Genomic DNA, 10691 nt, shown 5'->3' with positions numbered 1-10691 from the left:
TATATTGTTTCCCTGACATTTTTCGAGACTAAAAAAGATAACAGGAATGATGTTTTGGCAATTTGTCGGAGTTCATTTGCATATCAGGGTTTAGTTCCTAAGTAGCTGGTTTAAAAGTGACAAAAAAATACAAAAGTGGCCCATACAGGTCTCGAACCTGTGACCTTCGCGTTATTAGCACGACGCTCTAACCAGCTGAGCTAATAGGCCGGTTGATAACGAAGGCCTAAATAACGTATTTAATTTATATGAACAACAAATTTCGCAATATATGTTCCGAGAAAAGTTTTATGTTCTCCGCTTCTACGATTTTTATCAAATTCAAATAACTTTGAACCATTTTTGTGACCGAATTTTGATTAGAAAAGAGAACGTTGGCTACTATGCCCATATTATATGCTTTTAGACTAAGTTTGATGGAGGTACGATACCACCACAGTAGTACTCAAATTGTAAAAGATTACCTGTCTCTTTGAATTTTTGGTAACCAAATCTAATCAAACACATAGTATATCTTGCATGCCAACATGCATATTAGTCTTATCCCACTCATCCATGTTTTCCAAGTTTTCACGGTTATTGCTTTGTTTCTTTAGTAGTGTTATCTTGGCTTAGCATCTTTATCTACATGTGATGGAATGAATTGAACCTTTTAAGCCAGATGCAGTTTTGAGAAAGTTAACCATTAATTAACAACTACTTTTGGCCTAATGTCATCATGTGCCAGAATCCCTTCAGTGATTAATTTTGGAGGAAGATTACTATCTTTATTTGATGAATATCTTTCCTAAGATTCAACAGATGTACCATTTGCCTTTAATGAGTGTCCATGTTTAAACTAGTAGCCTAGTAGTAGTATTGAAAATTTCTAAAGAAACCTTACCTTTACAACTTTTGACCTATTCATAGGCACTTAATCTGTAACAAGTGTCATTTTTAATTGCGTTAATCCAACTTGTTCCATTTTTTAAACTTAGTCATAACAATTGTGATTAGATTAATTAGTTTATCATTCAACTTTGTTCACATGTGAGATTTGATTTAACTTATTGTGAGGCATTCAATTTTGTGAAACATGCTACTTAGCAGGCACTATGCAGCTTTACATGAAACATTTTCATTAAATTTAAGTATCATATGAAAGCTTCTGAACTATACACAAGTTATACGACATAATCACTTTATTTCCCTGAAAGAATAAAATAAGCAAAGAGTCCAATTTTGGGGACTTGAACATTATTATTATTACAATAACAATAATCTACTCAGTTGGTTTTTCTGCTGAGCTCAAGTAAGTAACCAATGATCACCACAGTTGAGGCAATGGCGAATCCAATAGCTCCCTTGACCAAAATGGAACCATTATTGGGGATGAAACCTAGCTCTGAGAGTTTCTTGTGTGAACTTGCATAATCTCTGAAAAATGCATCCTCATCCTAGTACAGATTGAAATTTATTCATTAGTGCACCAAAAATCATATTAGTATAATGAATTAAAGATTGTGACAGCAATACTATTAGCATGTTTGGTTAAACTTCTCATTCTTTAGAATCAATTTTAAAACTCAGAAGCTACTCAGAGAAGTTTTTTCACATAATATATTATGAATTTAGACTCAGTGTGGTTGTTACCTTCGCATATAGTTCAACATACACACGGAATGCAGGATCTTCAACAAGAGCTTTGTCAGAGGGGAGTTTCAATAAGTCTTTTGAATCCGCCTTCAGTAACTCCCTGTTTAGTCTTAATGTTAAATTTCAATTCTTGTACAGTTTAATTATAATCAAACAGTGGTCATCATGTAATTGAAAGAAAAGTAAACAATCTTACACAAAATAGGAGTTATCAAACTTCAAAGGCTCTCTTGTCCATTGACCTTCAAAGCCAGAGCGCTCTTTATGTGCCTTACCCTTTACCAATTAAAATGAAAAACTGTAATGAGATATATCATTCAACTACATATAACAAGACTCTTTGATATATTGTTCTAAGTTCTAACCAAAGTGTGACCACCAGATAGAGCCACAATGTCTCTGTCATTTAGACCCATGCGATAGAAAACCTCCCTTAAATGAGATGCACCTGAAAATTTTCCATGCCAAACACAATATACTCACCTTTCAAATTACAATCTCAAAGGCAGATGGGAAAAATCAACTGCACTCAAATAACAATATTAACAGCAAATCCAGCCTACGTAGCGTCGGCTAGAATGCCCGCCAACACTAAAGTATTAGCTTCGACTAAGTTATTGTGGCCGCGACACTGATACTAAACCGACACTAAGGTCCTAGCTTCAACTAAGTTATCGCGAGTCCGGACATTGACGCTAAATTCAGTTTATTGTCAGTTTTTACCTCATTAGCGTAAGATAGATAAGCCAACGCTAATGAGCGTTATTCTTGTACTGATGGAAGAAAACATGAGACATAACAACCAAAATGATTTCATTACCTTGTTTGGCATCCGGAAGGCGCCCTTCTGGTGGAGATTCCAATGAGTCCTATGAAAAAAATAACAGAAAATATGTAAAGCTAGATTCATTCCAGTGAAGGTTAACAAAACTACTGTATGATGATCATACATATATTTACCTTTCTACCAGGAGTAAAGTCAATTGTTGGACCCCCAGTGACTTCTACTGCAACAACACCAGCAAGCTGAAATACAAATCCAACTATATAAAAGTTAATCTATGACTCCACATGCAGTGAAAATCCCTCTAATTTGTTTATTTATCTCAATATCTAACTAATTAAAATTACCTGGTAAAGATCCGCATAGGAAATTTTTGGATGTTTAGCCTTCACTTCCTCTATTTTCAAAGGAAACCAAAAAAACAGTTACTTGTAAGCAGAGTGAGTGAAAGAGAAAGAGGGATAGAAGTTCCTAAACAAGAAGAAGAAAGCCTACCACATAAGTCAACTGCTATTTTCAACCCCATATTTGCAGCATGATTCAACTCTTGTTCATTCCTGATAGAGCCATAGGGGCCTCCTGTTTTGGTTTTAACATCGTAGGTACCAGCACTGTGCCAGCTACAAACATATAAATTTGAAACAAAAAAAAGTTTAAGATATGTCATCATATCTAAATGGAGGCATAGAGCATGTTTGATTTCTAGACTTTTGCATGAAATTCAATCTATGTTTACTCATAAACTTAATAGCATATAATTAAACAATTTCTTTTTATTCCGAATCAGTTATGTTGACATGAAAGGTAGTTCGATCACAAAAATTAACTTTGGCTTAAAAATTAATTATATAAAGATTTTCAAATATGCACTTATAGTTTGTAACCCGAAGTGATTCTAAAACATTTTATCGTGCAAAGAAACATAGCGGTTGTAACTTACGCTAATCGAAGCATGATAGGAGCACATTTTTTGTTGAAGATAAGAGCGCGAAGGTCCCTACGAGCCTTCTCAATCTCCTTGAGATATTCAGGATCAACTAAAGGTTTCAGCATGGTCAAAGCTAATTTTTTGCAGGTGGAATGCTTTGATTTGGAAGATGTGGCAGAAGGAAGTGCGTAGAGGCTTTTGTGTTTGAAGGGGTATATAAAGTGAGGGAGAACAGAACACAATGTAGAAAGATGCTGATGCTGGCATGCAAGTAAAGGATTTCATTCCTTTGATTGCTTTGCAGCTGCTAGAGGAAAAGGAAATTTGTTTTTGAATGTTTTCCTTCATCACAAGAAAAAAGGTTCACTTTCAAGAATCTCAAGCCTTCAATTAATGTCTGTTTGTTTCATGACGAATGTAGAAGTTTCTGTCTGTTTCACTATAGTATTTTTCATTAAAAAAATTAAAATGTAATACTTTTTCAAAATTTTAGGTTTTTCTCTCAGCTTTTATAAATAATCCATATTTAAAGGGGTCGTCTAAATGACCCATGATAAAGTTTGGGTTAAATAACCCATCATTCAATCACATTGGAGATAAATGAGTTGGAATTTCTATATTAATTTATTAATATAGAAATTAATATATTTTATTTATTAATTTATTTCCAACTCATTTAACCCAACTCATTTAATATATTTTATTTATTAATTTATTTCAAACTCATTTATCTCCAATGTGATTGGATAATGGGTTATTTAACCCAAACTTTATCATGGGTCATTTAGACAACCTCATATTTAAAAGAAGCTGAAAAAATCAATTGAATAAGTAACTTTAATTAACTTATAAAAAATAATTTTTTTGGTAAACCAAAAGGGGTGGAGACATCCAGAGAGAACTAATTATTTTGACCAAAAAAAAAAGAGAGAACTAATTATATATATATATAATATGATAAAAGAAATTAGAGTTTAAGACAAAAATGAGATGATATAGGGGGTTTGTACATAAAGGTATAGTTGGGCTCCTTAACCATCTAGTCCAGGGTTCGATTCTTGGACGGTGCGTATGGAGAAGCATTTGTTGGGAGAGGTCTACCCACTTAACGTGATTTCAGAGCCTCGAATGATTAGTCTCATGACTGTCGGCTATGGGGATACCTTGGAAAACAAAAAAAAAATATTGTTGATGAGAGTGAAAAAAAAATTATTTATATAAACAAACACAAAATCACATATGCTTTTCACACAAAAATCTTAAAATATCTGTCTTTTATTAAGAGCTAAAAGCTTTTTTTCTTAATCTTAAAAAAAATCACCTAAATGTTGTTTTCTTGTAAAATCTTTCTTTTTCTTCTTAACACAGTTGGATTAGAGTAGGGAATGTTGCTCCTATTTTATTAATAGGATAAACAATAAAATATTTTATAGTATAAAACTAAATGAAACAAGGTTTTAAAGGTAGATCTTATGTCGGGATAACATTTATTTGAACCGTTTGATTTAATAATTTTTTAATGGATGGCTAAGATTTTTCACTTGCTACGGACTAAGATTATTTTGCACATATAAAACTTTTGAAGGGTGGTGTGCAACATTTGTTGGTTGTTGGTATTGGTAGTGGAGTTTGTGGTTAGGCCAGCGTTGTCCTATTTTCTCTTATGTGTGCAACCTCATTTCCTCTCCCCCCCTCCCCTCTCCTATTTGCATGCATTTGTAGAATTAGGATTAGATTTGTGTGGTATGCTTGTGGGGGGAGAAGAAGGGGGAGGAGATTGAGAATTGGTGGTGGCGGTGGTTGCATTGACGTCTGAAATGAAGGTGCGTGGTTGCAAATAATTTTTTGTCTTGTCCACTGTAACATGAATTCCACTCCAATGTGAATTGCCAAAGCATGAAAACCCTATCCCTTTTCTGTTTTCACTCGCTAATTTGATCAAACGACTTGGTGATTCAAATTTCTTAGCAATCAAATCAAACCCTCTAACCCTAACTTTGATATCGATTGTCGAAATGATAGCTCGTGAGGTTGAGCGAAGCCTTTGCCTTTGACCAATTCCATTCACCGAAATCGTTCACCTTAAAACTAGAAACGCTAACCCTTTTCTGATTTCCACTCGCTAATTTGATTCAATTACTTGGTGATTCGCAGCGATCGAATCGATCCCTCTAATCCTAACTCTGACACTAATGATCAAAATGACAACGCGTGAGGTTGAGCAGAGCCGCAGAGGCTTTGCCTTTAGGTGATTCTATTCATCAAAATCATTCAACTTAAAACCAAACATGCACCGCTTTCCATGCATTTCTTACTTTTTAATTTTGAAAAAGTAAGATCATCTTTTAATCTTTTGTTCATAAGGAAATATTAGTGCTTGGAAACAATTCCCATGCCATGCCACGGGTGAGTGAGAGTATCAAGAGGAATATGAGATGGCCTTCCACATCAAACTCCCAAAATACCCTTTGGATCCAAACTCACTATTCTATGTTAAATTCTCTGAGAGGATGCCCCCGTCCGTGCATCTGATCTGGCACTGCCACTTCTCTTTTCATTTGCCCTTTGGGTATATTGTCCTGCTCAACCATGTTCCTTCACATTATGTGACAGAAAATTTAATACTCCACAACCCATACTAAAATCAGAACTTAGTTTGGTGAGTAAAGTTTTAAATGGTAAAAGAACTCATTACACTATTAATTGAGTTAATGTGACAACTTATTTTATTCCATAAAATGAGTGAACTTAATGGAATCACTATAGAGAGTTTGGTTTTTAATTAAAAAAACGAATTGTGAAAGTAACTATTAGGTTTCGTTGGGTTGAAACTATTTTCAAGTTGACATCAACTGAAATCTAAACACACAAGAGAAGTTGAACCTCTAAGATTACACTAGACTAGAGGGCTTGAAGGGGCATTTTCGTCAACTCAAATCAAAATAAGTAAAATAAAATAAATTTTCTGTCTGTTTTTTATTGCTGGCTCTGAGCACAAAGCAACATCTCAGAACAGTACCACTACTTCCCAGTCCCACTGTTTTCTCTTACTCCATTGTTGCTCCTCCAACACTTGATAGATTCATTCACACAAAACACAACCCCAACCTTAACTAAACTGCATTGTCTTGTCTTCACTCTTTCCAGATGAGTTTCTGATGCAACCACAAAACATGCAAGTGTTAGAGGAAATGGGTTAGTACAGAGTTCGAGGCATTCAAATGGGGTCAAACTCAAAGAGTTAGCACAGTGAAAGTCAAAAAACCCAAAAGCTTTATTCCTCTGTTTGGTTTCCAAGGTAAGAAGAAGAAGAACGAACGAAAATGGGTTGCTGTCATTCCAGCATTGACAGGGAAGAAACGGTGTCGCATTGCAAGGCCAGGAAGCGTTACATGAAGCAGATGGTGCAAGCAAGGCACGCTTTTGCTGCAGCTCATGTCATGTACATTCGATCTCTCCGTGCAACTGGCTCTGCTCTGTTTCAGTTTGCAAATGCTGAAACTACCCTCCTCCGCCATAACCACCATCTCCCGCCGGAGCCTCAGCCCATTCTCCCACCGCCTCCGCCGAGAGCTCCGACCCCGATGCGACCTCCTCCGCCTCCGATGAGTCCGAGTTCGTATACATGGACATCTGGGACTGCTTCCCCTGCTCTTCCTCCCCCTCCGCCGCCGATGGCTTCCTCCGGTTGGGATTTCTGGGACCCGTTCATGCAGCCTCCGCCTCCGCCTTCTTCGAGGTCGGCGACAGAGGAGGAGTGGGAGGCGACTACCACAACTGGCTCTGAGGTGGTGGCTATGGGGAGAGGTGCGGCAGCGAATATGGTGGCTCCGGCGTCTGTGTCTGGAGGAGGGTTTTCCAAGGAGACCTCGAGTGAGCTTGCAGTGGTGGTGTCAAGGAACAACAAAGATCTTGTTGAGGTTATCAAAGAGCTTGATGATTACTTTCTCAAAGCTGCTGATGCTGGTGCTCAGGTCTCAATGCTCCTACAAGTTCCAACCTCTGGTTTTTCCGATCACAGTAAAGGAGGTAAGCCTTTACATGCATGTAACAAATTCTTGTAACCCTCTTTGAGATTTGCTTGTGGAAGTTAACAAAGCAAGCAAGGTTTCTGTTTTTTTTTTTCATCATTTGTTTGAAAGTCTTGAAAGAACAAAAATGAAAGAGATTGAACTGTGCATTTTATTGTATTCTTGTTCACTATTGATTGTGTTGTGTTTGTTGTGTGCTTGTTGGTTGTAGGTAAAGTGTATGGCTATGGATGGAGCCTGAATCCATCTGTGTGGGCATGGGGTTCTAGTCCTAAACTGAATGGATTTGGCAAACTGGCAGAGACTTCTATTTCTGTTGGGAATTTTGGGGCTAATGGTGCTGGAAGTGGTGGCCACTGCTCCACTGTGGAGAGGCTCTATGCATGGGAGAAGAAATTGTACCAAGAGGTTAAGGTGTGTTGCTTTCTTTTCTAAGAGCATAATTTTGATGTGGATCTTACTGAAGAAGTTTTGTTCTTTGCATCTTACAGTATGTGGATGTTTTGGTTTTCTACTATTGGTCATGTGTTCATTACTTAATTTTAGTTCAATTTTGCATTAACTTCATCCTTTTGAGTTTCCAAAGCAAGATTGAAGAGAAGATAACTTATAATATATCTAAACCATTTTGAACAAACCATGATTTTTTATTAGTTTCATTTGGTGCTTTGTTAATTCTTGTTAACCATTGCTTTAACTTCTTCAATGTTATTTTGGTTTGTTTAAGAGTGCTAAGACTGCAAAGATGGAGCATGAGAAGAAGGTAGCATTTTTAAGGAAGCTAGAGATGAAAAGAGCTGACTATGTGAAGACAGAGAAGACGAAGAAAGAAGTGGAGAAATTAGAATCACAAATGATGGTTGCTTCTCAGGCCATCGAAAGCACATCTGCTGAAATTGTTAAATTAAGGGAGATAGAGCTCTACCCTCAACTCATTGAGCTTGTGAAAGGGTTAGTCTTCTCATTTCTTATACTGCATTTCAAGTCCACTTCTTAATGTTATGTAATGTATATAACCTTGCATCACCAATGGGATAGTCATGTGGTATAGTCCTGTGGTAAAGGAGGCTTGCATTTTGTTTAGTTGAAAACCCTATGCTATGAGGTTGCTGCTTGCTGATGGGACATATTGGGTCAAAGTATACATGCTCAGCATGAGCAACAGTAAAAGATATTGCTTTTAACTGCTTTTAGATTTTTACTGCTTAAAATTGTGTTTCTCACTTGTTTTTTGTGAAGACCAGCTTGATCCTCACCAACCCTTACAGTACAAGTACACTTTGTACTGCCAAAAACTCTTTCTTGACCAAGTGGGGTTCCTCTAGGATCAAGATTTACTGCTTACTATCTGTCTATTTTTTTGTTCATAAATCATGGTATCCTTTTTCCAATGCTTTGGGAACTCGTACAGCAAAACATAATTAGGGACAGGCTGAAAAAGGTGGTACTCTGTTGGGGCCTGGAAAAATTGTTTCTATTATGATTTGACCCCTGTTGAATAGTTTAAAATTTCAATTCTTCCATGGCCATTTTGCTAACTTACTGTCCTAGCTTAAATTGTTGTTGCTTCTGATTCTATAACAGAATATGTTGCATAATCTCTGCCAGTCTGCAGTGACATAACTGACATTACAAAGTAGACAAATTTTTTAATCAAACTGAAAATGGTCTCCCTTCTGTGCTTCTTATGTTGCAGATTGATGTGCATGTGGAGAAGCATGTATGAGTGTCATCAAGTCCAAAAACACATAGTTCAACAGCTGGAATACCTCAATACCATACCATCAAATAACCCCACTACTGAGATTCACAGGCAGTCAACTCTTCAGCTGGAGCTTGAAGTACAGCAATGGCACCATTCCTTTTGCAACCTCTTCAAGGCCCACCGGGACTACATCCAGTCTCTCACAGGCTGGCTAAGGCTCAGCCTTTTCCAGTTTAGCCGAAACCCTCTTAGCAAAACCTCAGAGGAGTCAAAGATATACTCTCTCTGCGAAGAATGGCACCTTGCTGTTGATCGTATTCCGGACAAGGTGGCATCTGAAGGAATTAAAAGCTTGCTGACAGTTATTCATGCCATTGTGGTTCAACAGACAGAGGAGCATAAACAAAAGAAGAGATCAGATTATGCATTTAAAGAGTTTGAGAAGAAGGTGGTACAGCTTCGATCCCTGGAGTGCAAGTATGGTCCTTACTCCGTGCCGGAAACCATAAGAAGAACCAAGGACCCTGTTGCTGAGAAACGTGCAAAGGTGGAAAGTTTGAGGGGAAAGGCAGAGGAAGAAAAGAGCAAATATGAGAAGTCAGTGAGTGTTACAAGGGCAATGACACTGAATAACCTTCAAATGGGTTGCCCGCATGTTTTTCAAGGGATTGTGGGGTTTTCAAGTGTGTGCATGGAGGTTTTTGAATCTGTATACAACAAAGCTAAAGCCACAGAACAGAACCATGATGTTAAGAGAATAATGCCATAGAACTGACCTGGATCTGTATAGATGATCACCCTTGCCTATTATCTGTAGATTATATTTACAACTAGGAATACCATGAACCATGATACTTGACATCATGCAACTCCACTGATATGGAGGATGAGTGAAAATTTGTTTTTTTTTTTCCTTTTTAGGGGGTAGGGGGTGTGAAACTCAGTTAAGTTTCGGTGTAGAATCTAATTCAACAAAGGAAGCACAAGCTGCCAACCTTGCAAGGCATGGGCACTGGAAAGCATTAGCCTGAAGTTTCACTTGGTTTCGTTATGTTCCTGATGATATATTTACATTTAGTTAAGAGAATTGGATATTAAGATGAGTGAAATGTTTGTAAGGTTGTGTCTTTCAAGTTTTTAATTTTGGCTCAAAATCTATTGTTCTTATAATTTTGATTTAGGTGTGGTTAAGATCAAAAGCTCTTCCCAAAAGAACACCGATGTAAACAGCAGTTTTCAAAGTCATATTTATACCGAATCAAAAACACTACATACTAATATTAAGTGCGTTTGAATTTCCATTGAACTTAATGTGAATCCATGCAAAAATCAACATGTTTAAATCTTGCTTCTTAAATTCGCTTTAACCTTAACCTAGCAAATTTTAACTTTTCCATTTTATTTATTAAAGAGATATGTGAAATCTCATTTGCGTTGATACTAACTTTGATCCAAACATGCACCATGCGAAACTAATGTGTCCTTAAGTCATAGTTCTCGAATAAGCTCAGAAAAAGCATGAAAAGAAAAACTGCTTCAGTTCTGTTTTGTTGACATGTTTCCTTTCGAAACTGATTCAATGCAGTCAAATTGACTGGAGTCAAGTCA

The 10691-nt window shown here is 36.9% G+C and overlaps 2 protein-coding genes and 1 non-coding gene across 3 annotated transcripts; 1 reads left to right on the top strand and 2 right to left on the bottom strand.

Annotated features, from left to right (window-relative positions):
- Nucleotides 1–136: 136 nt before the first annotated feature.
- TRNAI-AAU (transfer RNA isoleucine (anticodon AAU)) lies at nucleotides 137–210 on the bottom strand. Its single transcript has one exon. It is a non-coding gene; the product is annotated as a tRNA-Ile (tRNA).
- Nucleotides 211–1163: 953 nt separating this feature from the next.
- On the bottom strand, nucleotides 1164–3626 carry LOC130740615 (L-ascorbate peroxidase 3-like). The gene is made up of 9 exons (XM_057593277.1): nucleotides 3360–3626; nucleotides 2915–3039; nucleotides 2767–2816; nucleotides 2596–2661; nucleotides 2456–2504; nucleotides 2001–2083; nucleotides 1832–1911; nucleotides 1633–1735; nucleotides 1164–1436 (listed from the first exon to the last, which is right to left on the bottom strand). The coding sequence occupies exons 1-9, from the start codon at nucleotides 3470–3472 to the stop codon at nucleotides 1266–1268; spliced, it is 840 nt and encodes a 279-aa protein (XP_057449260.1). The 5' UTR covers nucleotides 3473–3626; the 3' UTR covers nucleotides 1164–1265.
- Nucleotides 3627–6329: 2703 nt separating this feature from the next.
- Nucleotides 6330–10295, top strand: LOC130740608 (protein ALTERED PHOSPHATE STARVATION RESPONSE 1). Its single transcript, XM_057593268.1, has 4 exons — nucleotides 6330–7376; nucleotides 7590–7792; nucleotides 8106–8329; nucleotides 9075–10295. The coding sequence occupies exons 1-4, from the start codon at nucleotides 6671–6673 to the stop codon at nucleotides 9850–9852; spliced, it is 1911 nt and encodes a 636-aa protein (XP_057449251.1). The 5' UTR covers nucleotides 6330–6670; the 3' UTR covers nucleotides 9853–10295.
- Nucleotides 10296–10691: the final 396 nt, after the last annotated feature.

Source organism: Lotus japonicus, chromosome 2, assembly GCF_012489685.1.
Source record: "Lotus japonicus ecotype B-129 chromosome 2, LjGifu_v1.2".
In the NCBI taxonomy this organism is placed as follows: domain Eukaryota; kingdom Viridiplantae; phylum Streptophyta; class Magnoliopsida; order Fabales; family Fabaceae; genus Lotus; species Lotus japonicus.
This window is presented reverse-complemented; position numbering and strand designations above follow the sequence as displayed.

Bases quoted from the DNA above. Each gene is read 5' to 3' on its own strand.
- LOC130740608 (XM_057593268.1), top strand. From the start codon at position 6,671: ATGGGTTGCTGTCATTCCAGCATTGACAGGGAAGAAACGGTGTCGCAT. The intron at 7,377-7,589 runs GTAAGCCTTTAC...TGTTGGTTGTAG, and splicing joins TTCCGATCACAGTAAAGGAG to GTAAAGTGTATGGCTATGGA. The intron at 8,330-9,074 runs GTTAGTCTTCTC...CTTATGTTGCAG, and splicing joins CTCATTGAGCTTGTGAAAGG to ATTGATGTGCATGTGGAGAA.
- LOC130740615 (XM_057593277.1), bottom strand. From the start codon at position 3,472: ATGCTGAAACCTTTAGTTGATCCTGAATATCTCAAGGAGATTGAGAAG. The intron at 2,817-2,914 runs GTAGGCTTTCTT...CTTTGAAAATAG, and splicing joins AATAGCAGTTGACTTATGTG to AGGAAGTGAAGGCTAAACAT. The intron at 1,437-1,632 runs GTAACAACCACA...AATCTGTACTAG, and splicing joins ATGTTGAACTATATGCGAAG to GATGAGGATGCATTTTTCAG.